The following is a 17,919-nucleotide window of genomic DNA, read 5'->3' as shown; positions in this document are numbered from 1 at the left end:
TGGCTTTCTTATTTAGAGTGTTCCAAGCATCATTTTCCATGCTCTCTGGTTTCTTTTCCACGAGAGCATCTTCACAATCTCTCAGAAAGAGGATGCCCAGCATACGCTCTTTCCACAATTCAAAACCTTTTCCATCAAATCTCTTGATTTCAAAGAGGTTTTTCACTTCAGTTGAGGTGGAGGCCATTGCTCCCAAGATTTATGACAAATTTCTTCAGAAATTGAGCAGAATACCGACAGGAAAGGGTCTGAAAGAATTGAAAGAAAAGCTGAAGTGTTTTTTGCTGATTCTGAATCTAAAAAAACAGCAAAGGAAAGGAAAGAGATTTGGCTCTGATACCAGTTAAAGGTGAAGAGGGATGTTTGAGGGATCAGCTATTGAGGGATGATGTTCAGAAAACAGGACTGTAGTAGAGACGAGAGTAGAGACACACGGATTTTTGGTGTACCCAACCGCCTTTATTGGTACACAAGAAAAAAGGTTACTATATTAGTTAACCCTAAAAAAAAAGCGGTGTGTTCACATTACAAAAGGAGGTGTCCAACAATGACCTAATTTGTGAGCTACGGGCCTTTACACCTAACATACTCTTTGCAACAATTTTTTCTATTGCTGTCTAACAGCCTTTTCACAGCTTGGCTGTGTCTATTTTGTTCTAAAAACTGTTCCGCTGCTATTAACAACTTTTCTCAAATGGTACCAAAGCAGTGAGGTCTCCATATCCTCAACCTGATTTTTTTTGCCAAAGAGCACACAAACCTATCTTCTTTTATCCCTCCCTCCCAACCCTAAAGAGGAGGTTCTCTTAGCAGCCACCCTCCCAACCTACAAAGGAGGTTCTTTTTTCTTTTCCCCTCATCTAGGCCTCGCCTAGCATCTAGGGAGGAGTAGAAAGACCCTAAGCATCTACTTACAGCTGCTGCAAATTGTCCAGTTGTAGCTCAAGAGGAGGATATACATGGCTTCACATGCCACCATTGTTTCATCAACCATTCCCCACCTCCCTAAAGAGTCCATCTTGGATGGGAACAATTACTTGGATTGCGGCTCATCTAACGCGGAGATTGAAGCTTGGTAGATACGGATTCTCGTGCTCATGATTTCCTCATGTTTAATACTAAACCGAGCATCGCTCGTCAATTTCAAGATACAGATGAAGAGACAGCCAATGAACTATGGGCAGCCATCAAAAAGAGGTATCATCAAGCTAATCATGCTCAAATAATATAGCTATTGAGAGCCAACTATCAAATCTAAAGATTCATGACACTCCCAACATTAACAATCGGCAATGGTTCGGCTTGAATTGAACCAAACCACAGTTTAACGACTTAATGTTTTCAACGGTTCGGTTCGGTTCAGGTTTAGGTTTTTATTAACGGTTCGGTTCGGTTTCAACAATCAAAAACCACGGTTTAACGGTTTTTTGTTTTTTATTTTTTATTTTTATTTTTAAAAACCTTTAAAAAAATTCTAAAAAATTTTAAAATTTGTTTTTAAACAATCTTTTCATTTTTAGACCTTATTCTCACATTTTATGAACATCTTAAAAAAATTTAAAAATTAAAAATTTGACCTATGTTGAAAACCGAAACCGAACCACGAAACCGCAGTTTTTACAGTTTAATGGTTTAACAATTTGAAAAATGTTTAACGGTTCGGTTTAACGGTTTCGTGGTTCGGTTCAGTTTGGTTCAGGTTTCAAAAAAATTAAACGGTTCGATTCCAAACCAAACCAAACCGTTGCCGATTGTTACCCAACATCATGGATCAAATAATGCAATTTGTTACTCTCCAAAAGGAACTAGTTTCTTTGGGAAGCAAGTCAACTGAAGTTGAGTTTGTACATCATCTAATGATAAAGTTGTCTGAGTTATTCTCAGCCTTTTGTAGCACAATTTCTCTTCTTCCCAACACACCTGATATGAATACATTTCTTGGCATGCTACAAAAGAGGGTAACAAGGAAGAAAAGGGCTCAAACTTCCAATGAGACACTTCTACATGCGAAAAGTAGTTTGTACATCATCTAATGATAAAGTTGTCTGAGTTATTCTCAGCCTTTTGTAGCACAATTTCTCTTCTTCCCAACACACCTGATATGAATACATTTCTTGGCATGCTACAAAAGAGGGTAACAAGGAAGAAAAGGGCTCAAACTTCCAATGAGACACTTCTATATGCGAAAAGTAAAGGCAAGTGGAAGCAAAATGGCAACTCCAACAACAAACCCAATCCAAGACCACCAAACAACCCAGTCTATAAAGAGTTCACCTATCATTATTGTGGCTACAAAGGTCACATTCAGCCCGACTATCAGAAAAAGAAAAGGGACAATGCCAAGAAATCTTCTTCTGCCGAAAGTCAACATACACCAAAATCAAACTCAGTCCACTCAGCCAAAGAAACAATTTTCCTTGGCATTGAGGAACATTCTTCACATTTGGCTGGAACTACCTCACCCATTGATGAGTGGTTAGTACACAATGGTGCCACTGCACACATGACTTATGACAAATCCATTCTACATGATGTGAAGCCTAGCTCCTCCCAAATCTCCATAGGAGATGCCTCAAGCATTGAGGCTTAGTGTGTGGGTAATGCATTTCTTAACACTTCGTCAAATGACGAACCTGTCGTTCTTCAAGATGCGCTACATGTGCCTTGCATCTCTGCCAACCTACTTTCGGTCTACCGAATCACTAAGCAAGGTTATGAAGTCTACTTTGATAGCTCAATTTCGGAAGTCATTGACACCAACAGCCTACAAATTGTAGCTAGTGGCACACAAGGGGGGGTTTACATCACCTAAAAAGTTCCCATGGCCCTTTGGAAAAATCCAAATCTCATCTTCTTCAAGACTCTCATGATTTGGTGGCACAAGAAGATCCCACGTTGTGGCATGCTAGGTTCAGTCACCTCAACTACGATTCTCTACAAAAGCTCTCCTCTTCACAGCTAATTGAGGGTCTGCCTATTTTGAAAACTCCCAATACCCTATGTGTTGCTTGTCTTCATGAATATGCATGGTTTAGACTTACTGTTGAGCTTCGACCTTTGATCCTTAGCCACATGCATATACACTAAGCATCCGAAAACCCTCAAGTGTCGGTAGGAGACATCCTTTTCTGTCCAAACCCTCTGTGGGACATTACCTTCCAATGGCACTGAGGGAGACTTGTTAATTAGATAAATAGTTCTATACATCGACTCTCCCCAGTATGATTTCGGCAACTTAGCATGTGACAGCATGCTCCTTATACTCTCTAAAGAAATATGAGAAAGCACATCTGTTCTGTAATATACCTTCGTTGGAGGGAGAAAATACAGAGATCTCTTATATTTACATGAGGAGAAGTCCCTCTTTATAAAGGCCAAGATCTGGCCGTTGGGCTAACTAGCTGTTGGAACTAACTAGCCGTTGGGCTAGCCGTTACAACTTTTAAACATTCTCAACACTCCCCCTCAAGATGGGTGAAAAATATCCACTAAGCCCATCTTGTCACACAATCTAGTAAGACTTACTGGCCCAAGTCCCTTTGTAAGACAATCTGCTACTTGATGTTCAGTAGAAACATGACTCAATTTTAATATTCCATTATCAAGCTTTTCTTTGATAAAGAACCTGTCGATTTCGATGTGTTTGGTCCTATCGTGCTGTACCGGATTGTTGGCAATGCTGATTGCTGACTTATTGTCACACCACAACATCATCTGATTTTCTTGATTCACCTTTAGTTCTACTAGGAGAGTTCGCAGCCATAACATCTCCGCAACTCCTATAGCAATAGCTCTATACTCTGCTTCAGCTGTTGACCTTGCTACTACTGACTGTTTCTTACTCTTCCAAGAGACTAGATTGCCTCCAACAAACATGCAGTATCCTGATGTGGATTTTCTGTCATCAGCACAACTGGCCCAATCAGAATCACAATAGCCCTCAATGTTAAAATGACCATGTTTTCTGAAGATTAATCCCTTCCCTGGGGCACCTTTGAGATATCTCAGAATATGGTACACTGCATCCATATGATCTTTCCTCGGATCATGCATGTAGCGACTTACCACACTTACTGCAAATGAGATATCTGGACGGGTGTGGGTCAAATAAATCAGCCGACCTACCAATCTTTGATACCTTTCACGATCAACTTTCTCTCCCGCAAGTTCAGTTAGCTTGATCTTTTGGTCGATTGGAGAAGCTACAGGCCTACAACCCAACATTCCAGTTTCTTTGAGAAGATCAAGTACATATTTTCGCTGAGATAGAACAACTCCTTCTGCTCCACGAGCTACCTCAATTCCAAGAAAGTAGCGTAGCAATCCTAGATCCTTCACCTCAAACTCTTTACCCAATTGCATCTTCAGTTGGGCAATTTCTCCTTCATCGTTACCTGTGATAATTATATCATCCACATACACAGCAAGCAATGTAGTATGGTCCTTGTGTTGTCGAAAGAACACTGTATGGTCTGCATTCGTCTGTTGGTATCCCATACCCACCATAGCCCTTCTTAACCTGTCAAACCAGGCTCGAGGAGATTGCTTTAGTCCATAAAGCGACTTCCTAAGTTTGCAAACCTTACCTACTGTTTGAATTGTACCGAAACCTGGGGGAACATCCATGTACACTTCCTCCATCAACTCTCCATGAAGGAATGCATTTTTTACATCTAATTGATGTAATTTCCAATCCTTATTCACTGCTATGGAAATAAGTGTTCTAACAGTGCTCATCTTCGCCACAGGTGCAAAAGTCTCATCATAGTCAATGCCATATGTCTGACTATATCCTTTAGCCACCAATCGTGCCTTGTATCGATCTATTTTTCCCTCTAGGGTCTGTTTTATTGTAAACACCCATTTGCACCCAACCGCCTTCTTTCCCGGTGGTAGTGACACAATCTCCCAAGTTTTGTTCTTCTCAAGAGCTCCGAGTTCTTCTTGCATGGTTGCTTTCCATTTTGGATCTTCTTTAGCAACCTGCCAACACTTGGGTAAAGTGACAGAGTCTAATGATGCAATGAATGCTCTATGTGTAGCTGATATGTTAGAATAAGAGATAAACTGAGCAATATCATGAGGAAAACCATAACGATCAGGAGGGACCCCTGCATTACTGCGAGAGGTCCTCCTAATCTCGATAGGAGAAGGAGAGGAAATCATATCACCTGTGATTTCTAGGTTCGGGAGTTCTGTAGGTATTTCAGAAGTCGAGGCAGGTCGGGACATGGAACTTGATGGCACATGTGGTGCTGAAGACGTGTTCACATTTCCGTCTTTCTGCCTCCTCTTCCTTGTATACACCTTTAGCTCCCCCTCAACTTGAGTCCCAACACATATAGGCTCCTCGTCTTCGTTTCCTTCTTCTTCCGTACCTCCTACGCTCACTTCTTTCTCAGCTGATGTAGGGATCAGCAAAGGAATTGATCCTATTTTTAGCAACCTCTCACAATTATCTCCTTCCCTCATATTTTCAGTCTGAATTAAGTCATCAAAGGGTGAAGTTACCCCTTGTTTATAATATGGCTCTGACTCTCTGAAATGCACATCCATGCTCACAAATAATCTCTTCTCTACTGGACTCCAGCAAACATAGCCCTTTTGTGTGGCAGAGTATCCCACAAATACACATTTTACAGCTTTAGGATCAAGTTTTCCTACTGATGGTCTACTGTCCTTTACAAAACACACACATCCAAACACCTTCAAAGGAAGGATTCCAGAGTTATTGCCTTGCAACAACTCACATGGAGACTTCCACTCCAATACTCTAGAGGGCATTCTATTGATCAATGTGGCAGCCGTCAAAACTGCCTGTCCCCACAACTGCTTTGGGACATTCATAGAAATCATCATGCTTCTCGTTACCTCTAGAAGATGTCTATTCTTCCTCTCTGCTACTCCATTTTGTTCTGGTGTATATGGGCATGTAGTTTGATGTTGTATTCCTTGATCTGAGAGGTATGCCCTAAATGTCATGTTAGCATACTCTGTTCCATTATCAGACCTCAACACTTTTACTACTGCACCATATTGAGTTTGAACTGCTCTATGAAAATCTTTAAAACAAGCAAATACTTCATTCTTTTTCCTCATCAAATATAACCAAGTCACACGAGAGAAGCAGTCAATGAAAGAGACAAAATATCGATATCCATTAATAGAACTTGTGGGACATGGTCCCCAAACATCGGAGTGTATTACATCAAATGCATGGGAACTCCTATGACCCGAACTAGCATATGAACTTTTAGTAAGCTTACCAAATTCACATGCATCACAAACAAGTTTTGTTTTATCCGCCTTTTCAAAAAGGTGTGGATACACCCGACTCAAAATGCCATAAGAGGCATGTCCCATGCGTTGGTGATGAAGTATTAACAAGTCCTCATAACTCATTCTAGATCCCCTTACATCTATTCCCTCTACCATAGATGCTAATGCTGAATCCAGCCCTTCACGATCCAAATACCATAGTCCACTATGCCATGTGCCAGTCCCAAGTCTCCGACCTGTCCCTTTCTCCTGGAATATCACCTTGGGAATATCAAAAGAAACAACACATTTTAGTTGGTGTATGATAGAACTTATAGATAATAAGTTTACTGGGAAAGAAGGAGCATGCAACACATTAGACAATGTCACAGAGTCGGTACATTTTACTGTACCTATACCCACTACAGGTTGTATAGTACCGTCAGCAATTTGAATGCTTTCTGGCATTGATAAGTGAGTATATGAGGAGAATTCACTAGCATTACCCGTCACATGCCTAGATGCACCAGAATCAATTATCCATTCTGGTGTAGAGGCAAGAGTATTTGTGTTGCTAGTACTTGTGGCCGAATAAGCATAGGTGGCAGTGTTACCTCTTGACATGAATGAAGTATCATCTGCGGCTCTTTGCTTCCTCCTAAGTATTTCTAAGAGAGCTTGATCCTCTTCGGTGAACACCACCTTAGTTCCTTCCTCTTCTTTTGCTACCATCAAGTTTGCTTGGTAACCTCCTCGTGCACCTCTTCGGCCCCCTCGACCACGACCTCTAGTTTGTCCACGTCCCCCATATTCTCTCTCCTTAGATGGTTTAGGGCAAGCATTCTTGAAATGACCAGCTTCACCACAATTGTAGCATTTTCGATTTTCACTTCCGCTTGTATTGGATACCATTAGTGCCGATCGTACCCCTGGAAGTCCGGTAGTGTCAGAGAGCAGCTTCATTCTACTCTCCTCTTGTATCATAGTCGCGATTGCCTCATCAAGTGTAGGAATTTCTGCCTTAGCTAGAAGAACTGCCCTTCTTTGATCAAATGACGGGTTGAGATGTTTCAAAAATTGCATAGTTCTTCTTTGAGCAGAAATTTCCTTGCTCTTACACTGAGGATCATTGCACACTGTCACAGGCGAGAAATGATCGTATTCTGCCCATAGACGCTCCAACTCTATGGCATATTCCTGGACCATCCTATCTCCCTGGCAAACAGCATCAATCTCCTGCTCGATTTGAAATACTCTCATGTTGTTTCCCCTCCCTGCATACGTCTTTTGCAATTTCTCCCATATCTCCTTTACACTTAAAATTCCATCAACTGTTGTGGCGATTGATGGAATCATGGAGTTTAGGAGCCACGTGTACAATGACATGTGGGTAGCTCTCCATGCTTTCCATTCATTGCTCGTTTTGATAGGAGGCTCTTTCTCTTCTCCCGTAAGGTAGCCGTCAAGGCTTCTTCCTGCCAAGGCACCTATAATCCGACGCGACCAGCTCAAGTATGTGGCTGGTCCATCGAGTTTGAACTCAACTGGGAGGAGTTCAAGTCGGGGTGGTGGTTGCATTCCTGTCACACCTCCAGATGCTACTATCTCAGCCTGTTTCATGTATTTCACCAATGTTTTCACCTCATCTTCATTCAATTTTGAGAACACATCATCCATCTTGTCAACTTGGCCTATCTCTGCTTTCCTCTTCTGACTTTTTTTCCCAAGTCACCTCTCAATCACATAGCAATGTCATCCCAAATGAAACAAAAATCCCCCTTTCCTCTCTTGAATGCTAGGATAGTGCTGTTCCAATCACTGTCATTTCAGCAGAAGGGTAGATCTAGGGTTCTGCAGAGGACAGATCTAGGGTTTTGCAGAGGACAGATCTAGGGTTTTGCAGAGGGGCGGATCTATGCTCTGATACCATAAAGAAATATGAGAAAGCACATCTGTTCTGTAATATACCTTCGTTGGAGGGAGAAAATACAGAGATCTCTTATATTTACATGAGGAGAAGTCCCTCTTTATAAAGGCCAAGATCTGGCCGTTGGGCTAACTAGCCGTTGGGCTAGCCGTTACAACTTTTAAACATTCTCAACACTCTCCATTATCATCCGATTCATCCTCTCTGCAAGCCCGTTCAACTCAGGGGTCTTCAATACTGTGTATTCGATTTGAATACCTTGGGCCTTGCAATATTCTTCGAACTGCCCTCTATATTCTCCACCGTTGTCAGTTCGGACAACCTTCAACCTCCGACCCAACTCTCTTTCGGTTCTTGCTTGGAACTCCTTGAACATTGACAATACTTGGTCCTTCGACTTCAATACAAAGGCCCATGTCTTCCGACTGTAGTCATCTATGAATGACACAAAGTATTGTCCACCTCGATGCAATGGAGCATCTACATAGCACACATCCGTGTGAACCAGTTCCAGTGTCACTTCTCTTCTTGTTGGTGGTCTTGAGTGGAATGTTGCTCTATTCTGCTTTCCGACTAAGCAGTCGACACAATTCTCCAAGTGTACTCCTTTCACTTCTAGGAGAAGTTCCTCGTCGGCCAATATGTGCATTCCTTTTTCACTCACATAGCCGAGCCTCTTATGCCATAACTCGAGTCGACTGCCACATTCACTTCCAACTTGCACAGTCAAGCATGCATCATGTATAATGTACCCTCTTTCTGTGCTCGAGCCACTATGAGGTTTCCAAGATAGAACTTCCACTTGCCATTTCGAAAGTTGCCATTGTAGCCTTCGTCATCCAACCTTCCAATCGATATCAAATTCAATTTGATATCGGGGATATGTCGAACTTCCCTCAAGGTCAATTGACAACCTGTCGACGTCATCAGGCTTAGACTTCCGATGTCGGCTATCTTGCACTCACCATTGTCTCCCATCTTTACATAGCCATAGTCCCCGGTTTTGTTAAGTCGAGAAACACAACGGAGTTATATGGAACGATGCACCGGAGTCAATCACCCATGTGCACTCATCACTTGCAAGATTTGTGCTTGCCTACTCACAAATGAATAGGATCTCTTCTGCACTTGTAGCTACAGCTGAAGTGCCCTTTTCATCAAGAATCTTCCTGGGTTCAACATCATTACCGACACCTTTGTTCTTCTTGAGGTGTCAGCAATCCTTCTGAAAGTGTCCAAGCTTTCCACAATAGAAACATGTGAGCTTCCCTCTGGACTTGGACCTAGCTTGGAACTTGTCCCTTCTTTGTGGACTTCTTTGTCTGTTCCTCCCTCTGTCGGTATGTTGAGTCATATTTGACTCCAACTGGAAGAGGACACCCTTGTTCTTCCAAAGTGGAAAGCAACAATGGAAGTTGAACTTGATTCCATTGAGTGGAATCATACATAGGAGCTGGTCCCACGGCCTGAACATCGACAAGTCATTGGATTGAAATGGATTTTCAAGACCAAGGACCATGTTGATGGTACTTTGGATAAGCACAAGGCACGTTTAGTTGCAAAAGACTACTCACAAGTCGAAGGAGTGGATTACGAGGAAACTTTTGCTCCAACAGCAAGGTACACCTCTATTCGACGTGTGCTTGCACTTGCTTCTCACAACAAATGGCCCATCTTTCAAATGGATGTCAAGTCAACCTTCCTTAATGGTGACTTGAAAGAGGAAGTTTATGTTGAACAGCCTCCAAGTTTCGAGATATCAAAGCGGAAAAACATGGTCTACAAGTTACACAAAGCCTTGTATGGTTTAAAGCAAGCTCCCAAAGCTTGGCATGACAAAATTAATACCTTCTTTCTCTCACTTGGGTTTAAGCAGTGTTATGCTGACAGCAATCTCTATGTTTTTTCCAAAGATAATTTGCTATGCTTGATAATATTATTTGTTGATGACCTTCTCATTACAAGGTCCCTTGCTTCTATAAATCAAGGAGCTCCACGTTGACCTCAAAACAACCTGGGTGTTTTGCAATTATTTTGTGACATTGGTGTTTTGCAAGACTCTCCTATTGCAATTTTCACTGACAACCAAAGTGCCCGTGCCTTGGCACATAGGTCAACATTTCATGGTAGAACAAAACATATTGAAGTGCACTACCATTTTGTTCGTGAATTAGTGAAATCACAAGTCATCAACTTGGCATATTGTCCTCAAGAAAATGTGGCTGATTTATTTACTAAGCCATTTCCAAGGCAAGCCATTGATCAACTCCTCAGTCGACTCAATGTTGGACCACCGTTCTGGAGCTAAGAGGTGTTGGAGGGTGGCAGCTCCAAACCTACACTATCTTTCACCTTTATTATCTCTCTTTTACATTCTAGATTCTTCTCTCTCTACAATCTACAACTCTTTAAATGCCTTCTCTATCTAGAATCTGCAATGCTTTAAATCCCTTCTCTCTCTTCCACTTTTTCCAAGATATTCCCACTTATTCCTAGTTTATTGTACCTGTTTGGTAGTACAAGAGTCACTTAACTACCAAACAACCATTTCATTCACTTTCCCCAATTTTGTATAAATAAGCTATACCAGCCTCTTTTGTAAAGACTTTTATTTTTGCTGCTACTTACAAACAAGCACTACTCTTTGGCTGTGTCTCTGCTCTTTGCAACTATTTTCTCTATTGCTGTCTAACAGCCTTCTCACAGCTTGGTTGTGTTTATTTTGTTCTAACAACTATTCCGCTGCTGCTATTAACAGCTTTTCTCACAGACATCCTTGTGTTACTCCAATTGTGCTAGCCATAGCCTCTAACAAACCATTGGGAGATGGCACATTTCATACAATGCATAGATCCCCCATTACATATTTATAGGGACACCAAGGGCTTCTAGCTGTTGCATAACCCAAGCACATGTTAAAAGTGTTGAAGGATTTTCGGAAATCCAGAAATGAAATGAAATGTGATATCATCATCAGCAAAACCCTAAGAATGCATCAGATATAAAAGGCCAAAAAATGCAAAGTTGTAGAGCTGAAGACAAAAAACTGAATGTAATAAAACGAGAGAAATCATAAGTGGGAAACTTGAGATACATAAGAAAACATCTATTAACTCATATAGTACATAACATCGAGGCTGGAGAGGGAGACTTGAGAAAGGGTGGAGGAGATGGAGAGGTGTATGTCACACTTTGAACTCTATCAATGGTCTTTGTTTACACATAGAACTTCACTAAATATACATGAAAATAAATGTATCAACCTAGATATGTAGTAAATTTTATCTCCAAGGTCATTATTGAAACCTTTTATATGTCACAACTTCCAGCATGATTTATTTTATTATCTACAACATTGTTTCCTGGTGGTTCCATCTGATTTTTTTGATTATGCTGGTCAATTTGAAATTTGTCATAATTATAACTTTTCCAAGTCTCAGCAAATACATAAAAAGGTGAAGTGCAGAAAAAAGGTAATTCAGAACTTCTGAAATACATGGGATATCATACACAGCCCTAATATCAACAGAAGGTATGTTAATATTGCATAATAAATTCCATATATATGTTGCAGCAGTTCACAGAAGTCTACATTAATATGAAAATAAATGCCTTTGAAAAGCACAATTTTCCATCTATAAATTAAACATAATAGAATGTCAAATCTTGATAGTCAGTTGATAGAGAACAAAAAATTAGTGAAAACTCCAAAAAACTAATTATTTGGATGTGGAAACAAGAAACAATAGAAATTGAAGGCTAAAACAAAGAGTGGAAGTGTCAGAGTTCTCAAGACTGAATATCAAGTATCACTAGAGCTACCTTTTATCATTATCAATATCATCGCCATTTATGGACCAGTGCTCATCCTCAAAGTTTTCTTCGCCATCATCTTCAAACTCAAGAATTTCTGTGGATGGCTTGATTGAGCATAATGTCAAGATAAATTGCAAGATGGCCTCAAGTTCATCTTACCCCTAAATACTTCCTTGTAACTCTCATAATTAGTGATGGCGATCTTCATCCTCTATTTGTTAAGCATTTCTAATGTCATCCAAATTGTCTATGGGGCACTATGGGGCACCCAGCCCTTGCAGTATGAAGCATTTAAGGAACACAAGGAGAAACGTATTGTATATAACAGTTTCTTTCTGCTTTCTAATTAATGTGCATTCATGCTTTAGTTTGTTCAGATTGATATTTGAAACTCTAAGAGCTGTTCTCTATCATTAGGTTGTGGATCAACATAAATAACAGAAGTTAAGCAAATTAAGCAAACCTGACCGCCTGACAGGAGTAAAACTGCTAGCTTCCCTTCTGCAATGGCCTTCAAACCATTCTTCCACCATGTCTCTTTTTGTTCTTGTGTCCGTGCTTCAATAGTTGAGATGTTGCCATCAGGCACAGGTTGAATGTCAGAAGATGAACGAAAACCTGTATCATGACTCAGATTTTAAAGATCATGGCCATCATCAACTGGCCCCTAAAAGATCTCTCTGTTTGTAAAAATAGAGTGTGATCAACAGAATATTGAAAATACGTAGGCAAAGAAAGCACAATAGAGTACCTTGAGAACGTAATGACAGTTTCACACTGCGGTCTATGCGAGGAAGATCTAGGACCTGCTTGGAAAAGCAGAGAGAAAACAGGTAAACAATTCAGCACATACGCACTGCCTTACCAGCTAGCCTCTATCATCTCCTACCATTGCAACGAGACATCAAAAGAGTGTCATTACTGAGCAGTTGACGAAGAAATTGAACGGAATGGACTGGGATACGAAAGGAAAGGAAGTGGAATGGAATCAAACGGAACAGAACATGAAATGAAAGGAAATAAATGAACAGGAAGGGGAAGGAATGGAGCTATGTGATACGACGATATAAGAATCTTGAATGAAATGGAACGAAACGAAACCGAATGGGAAGGAATGGAAGGAGATGAGAACCTCAAGGTTTCTGAGGAGGGATTCTCTCTGTGGGGGAGAGAGGTCCTTCCAAAAGTCGAGGCAGTGCTCCTGTCCATAGTCTTTCAGCCTCTCCACAAGCTCCTGTGGAGGAGTAGCAGGAGGAAGAGGAGGATCCACTTGTTCCCCACTGTATTCGCACATATCTTCAGCAAACAGAGAAGAGATGATGAGGAAAACGCAAGAAAGAACACAGAGACAGGCAGGCAGGCAGGCAGAAGCGAGATAAAATTGTAGGAATAAATAGATCTAGCGCAGAGGGATGCGGACAGGCAGACAGACAGAGATCTGATGTTCGTCAGCTTTCTGAAGTACATATATATAATATATGTAGTATACAGATCGATCGACTGGACGCAGGAGGAACACAAAGAGGAGACAGACAAAAAAGACAAGAGTTCCAGCCTCCTCCGAAATTTGTGCATGTGTGTGTACGCATGTGTTTGTATTTGTAATGTATTCGTATAAACGCATGTGTTTGTGTATGTATTTGTATAGTGTATGTATATAAATACATACATTTGTGTATGTATTTGTATTTGTATAAATGCATGTGTTTGTGTATGTATTTGTATTTGTATAAATGCATGTGTTTGTGTGTGTATTTGTATCGTGTATATATATATATATATATATATATACATGTATGTATTTGTATTTTGTGCTTGTATTTGTATTTGTATATAAATAAATCCATGTGTTTGTGTATTTGAATTTTGTATCATGTATATATATATATATATACACACACACGCACGCACACACACAAATACATGCATGTGTGTATGTATGTATCTATATTGTATATAAATAAATGCATGTAAAACGTCACCAGTTGCCGTCACCATCGCCATCCTGGCTCGTTCAACTGGCCATATTCAACCCTCCCATACACTCTTGCCTAACCAGCTACGAAAAATACGTGTACAATAGTAATCATAATCACCCATTTTGGTAACCTCATTTCATGTGCCTCTCCCAACACCGCTTCATTCTCTTGGACGACGAAGAAGAATATGTGATTACTTTGTGAAATGATGGAATGTATGTAGTTGAGATACCAGGTCCTCATGTATATAAATAAGGTAATGTCAAAACTATTAACATCATACCATGGCCAAGTCCGTAGCACACAACATAAAACTTTTGTGTCCTCTCGAAACTTGCACAAACGTTCTTTTGTATGAGCCCAATCATACCACCCAAGTCATGACTATGAGATTGATTTGTTTCTCTATGACTTGCTACTCAAATTTCTACACTAATTTTGATGAATGTGGTCGATTTCCGATCAAGACAAAAAGAAAGTGATTTGGAGGAAAGAAAACTTCGATCGAAACCAATTGCATGAAGTTAGCTTCTTTAAGCAATCCCTCTGGAAACCTTTGTTTGATTGTCTGCAACTTAGAGACATCACATTGCAAATTTACACTCTTTACTTTGAGTACCCCTAAGCTCTTTAGTGTCTAATCAACACTTCTATACTTCTCTTTATTCTTTGCGTGTTTTCACCTCATTTTAAGGTTTCCCATTAGTAAAAAGCATGTTACTAAAACAAAATAGTTCCTTTGTGTGGATATCTCTATTCAATTGCCACCCACAAAGGTTGACTACAAAGAAAAAAGATGAATTCTTTCATATGGATGCCTCCACACTATAGTTTGGCTTTGGCCCCTCCACAATGGTTTGGGCCCCGTGGAGGATGACCATGGGAGAACTTTTATTTCTTGTTGAACTTGGCATGAAGCTCAAGTGTTGCCCAATGGAAGGTCATCATTTCTATTGTATTTGATCATGCAAATTCATAACCCATTTCTCACCAAAATCACACAAAGGAACTCACATAATTACTTCATGGAGAGAACATCATGTTGGTTGTTTATGCCATCATGGGCAACAATCTATTGTGTAGAGGCCATATTGTTGCCCAATGAAGCTTGAATCGGAGAAGAGCCGAGAAGAGGAAAGCCGGAAGGAAGTCGAGGGAATCGGAATCTGGAAGCAGTGTGAACCGGATACAGTATGAACTGAAAGTGGGATGAATATTAGAGGATATGTAGTAATTAGAAATATTAGGAGAAGCGAAACGTTGTAATAAAAATAGATTAGAAGAGTTATTATGTCAAGGGGTGAAGAATCTAGAAAGATGTGCAAATCCCGATGAACACCATTTTGTATCAGAACCGGCTACCTATATAAGGAGTCTGGATTGTATTGTTGGATACGCAAGTAATATATTATATTTGGAAGATTTGTGTACTTGGTATCTCGTGTACTTGAATGTCTAATCTTATGCATGGACGATTCTGTGTTGTACAAATTGACGGATTGAATATGCAGATTATTACCATCTCTCCAACCACACCTTTGGATTGTATTCCGATACGGAGTACTTATGTGTTGATAGAAATAGTGCTTGGCCACAACCAAGTCCCGATCACACAATGGAAGAAACAGAAACAGAAATAAGACGACACAAAATATTATCGTGGAAAACCCTAATCGAGAAAAACCACCGGAGTTCTCGGAACTCCGAACAGGATCACTATAGAGGAGAGGTACACCAATGTGAGGCTCAGAGGCAACTACCTCGAGCTCTATCTTCACCAACCAGTGGTTACAACAGAAAAACTTTCTGTATCTCTCTCTCTCTCTGTACAACAAGAAGGATAATAACAACTATGATAATGATCTACCATAACAATATTGCCCTAGTTATATTTATACTTATAAAACTTTGGGGCTATTTACAAATATGACCTCAATAGTCACGTCTGAACATATTTACTAATATGTTCCTATTTGCTGGTTCATACCAGAATTGGCCGGACTCCTTCTAGATCCATCTGATCCGGTATCCGGATACCTTTCCGGATCCATCCGGTCCGGTTCCTTCCTTCGCCTCGTCTGATCCAGCTTGTCCGGTTCTCACCCGAATCCCATCCGGAGGAACTTGTTTCCCAACAACCTCCCCCTTCACTCTGGCATGGGATCTCTCGCCAGTCCGATTTGTCTCCGACACACTTCCAGCTTGTCAGCTGACAACACCTTGGTCGGCATGTCCAATTGAAAAGAATGGCATGCGGAAGCAATATAGGAAACCGAACAACAGAAAACGTAGGTTTAATGGAAAGCTTAGGTTTGCACAGTATGCACGGGAGAGACAGAGAGAGAGAGTAAAAACCAGAAGTATATTCAAAAAATAATACTCAATCTGTACATAGTGTGTGTTCAGTGAACACTTTTATACAAGTCCTTTTCGAACTGACAAAAGTACTGACAATACTTCAATGCTCATTAAGGAGCCCCTACATTAACTCCCAAATATATTCCTTGCGGAATATCTTTCTGATGGCCTCCCGATTTCTGCATTGATCCGGCCTTCCTACGCACTAGTCTGCGTACCGGTTTCCAACCGATCCGGTCCTCGGTTTGCTCAGCCGATCCAGCCGATGTTGAGCTTGTCTCTCAACACTCCCCTTCAAGCTCAACTTGAGGCTCTTCCGGATCTTCCGGATCACCGCTCCAGTTCCTCCACGCCTCGCTCGCGCTCCTCGGCCTGTTCGACTCCGCGCGCTTCGACCCTTTTGGTTGGCTTGTCTGGTCCCACAGACCTTCACAACTCCCTTGTTGTCGCGGTGTTGGCGCTTCTCCTACTGCCTTCTTTTCCGCTTGGCCCTTGGTTGATTCAGTGTATCCGAATCAAACATCCGAACCAACTCGGCTACCTCCGATCGGTTTTCGCTCTCGTCCGAGTTGGCTGTCTCCAACTCATCTTCGGTCTTCTCGCCCTTGACGGTGTTATCTCCCCCATGCTTGGTTGGCTTCAACTCTTTCTTTCGGTTGCTCCCCTTATGTTCGCTTTTGGACTCTTCTGTTGATCCGCCCTCGGCTTCTTCAGCTGATCCGAAGTCGAACTCGTCATCCGACCCGGCATCACGGTCTTTTCCACTCCTTTCCTGCTTCCTTTCGTGGTCATTCGGGACATCTCTCCCCCTCAAGTTCGGCACGTCGAGGTGACGCAACCCGAGCGCACCTGAGAATTGCTGTAACTTGTCCAGTCCAAGGGGCTTGGTGAAGATGTCGGCAGTTTGCCGATCCGTCGGAACATACTGAAGTTCGACTTCACCAGAAAGGACACGCTCATGGACAAAATGGTAGTGCACCTCAATGTGCTTGGTCCGTGCGTGGAAAACGAGGTTCTTCGCGAGCTAGATGCTACTGAGGTTGTCGCAGTAGATCGGCGTTGGATCGGACACCTCCTCTTGCAGGTCCCTAAGTAGCCGCTTCAACCATATGGCTTCACATGTCGCGACAACCGCTCCTCGGTACTCAGCTTCGGTGCTCGACAGTGCAACTGTCGACTGCTTCTTACTGCTCCACGCTATCACGACACTCCCAAGAGAGAACGCGTATCCGGACGTGGATCGACGATCGACGGCGTTGCCAGCCCAATCAGCATCGGTGTAGCCGACCAACTGCAAGGTTGTATTGGTCCGATATAGCAGTCCCCGGTCCTTAGTGCCGCTTACGTACCGGAGTACGCGTTGTGTGCATTGAAGGTGTTCCTCGGTCAGTCGCACCATGAACTGACTAATCAACCTGACCGGGTAGCTGAGATCGGGTCGGGTGATTGTCAAGTAGATAAGGCTTCTGACAATTTGTCGGAACCTCGTCAGGTCGCATACCTTTCCGGAATTGGGGCGAAGCTTGACGGTTCTATCCAGAGGAGTCGAGACGGACTTACAGTCTGCCATCCCGAATTTGA

The 17,919-nt window shown here is 41.7% G+C and overlaps 1 protein-coding gene across 4 annotated transcripts in view; it reads right to left on the bottom strand.

Annotated features, from left to right (window-relative positions):
• LOC147860265 (UDP-N-acetylglucosamine diphosphorylase 2-like) overlaps nucleotides 1-13,353 on the bottom strand; it is a 32,251-nt gene extending 18,898 nt beyond the window's left edge. For 3 of the 4 annotated variants that reach the window (XM_087324419.1, XM_087324418.1, XM_087324420.1), the window contains exons 1-3: nucleotides 13,134-13,352; nucleotides 12,753-12,807; nucleotides 12,465-12,619 (exon numbers count right to left, since the gene is read on the bottom strand). In XM_087324419.1, the coding sequence (XP_087180545.1) occupies nucleotides 12,465-12,619; nucleotides 12,753-12,807; nucleotides 13,134-13,295 (372 nt within the window). In that variant the 5' untranslated portion in view covers nucleotides 13,296-13,352. Of the gene's footprint in view, nucleotides 1-12,464; nucleotides 12,620-12,752; nucleotides 12,808-13,133 lie in introns of all 4 variants that reach the window. The other variant, XR_015530227.1, reaches the window with a different exon arrangement.
• Nucleotides 13,354-17,919: the final 4,566 nt, after the last annotated feature.

The sequence above is a fragment of the Azolla caroliniana genome, unplaced genomic scaffold (genome assembly GCF_043228905.1).
Source record: "Azolla caroliniana isolate FFs.n. ecotype wild unplaced genomic scaffold, voAzoCaro1.0.p SCAF_9, whole genome shotgun sequence".
Classification (NCBI taxonomy): domain Eukaryota; kingdom Viridiplantae; phylum Streptophyta; class Polypodiopsida; order Salviniales; family Salviniaceae; genus Azolla; species Azolla caroliniana.
The sequence above is the reverse complement of the archived record's forward strand: the minus strand, read 5'-3'. Positions and strand labels throughout refer to the sequence as shown.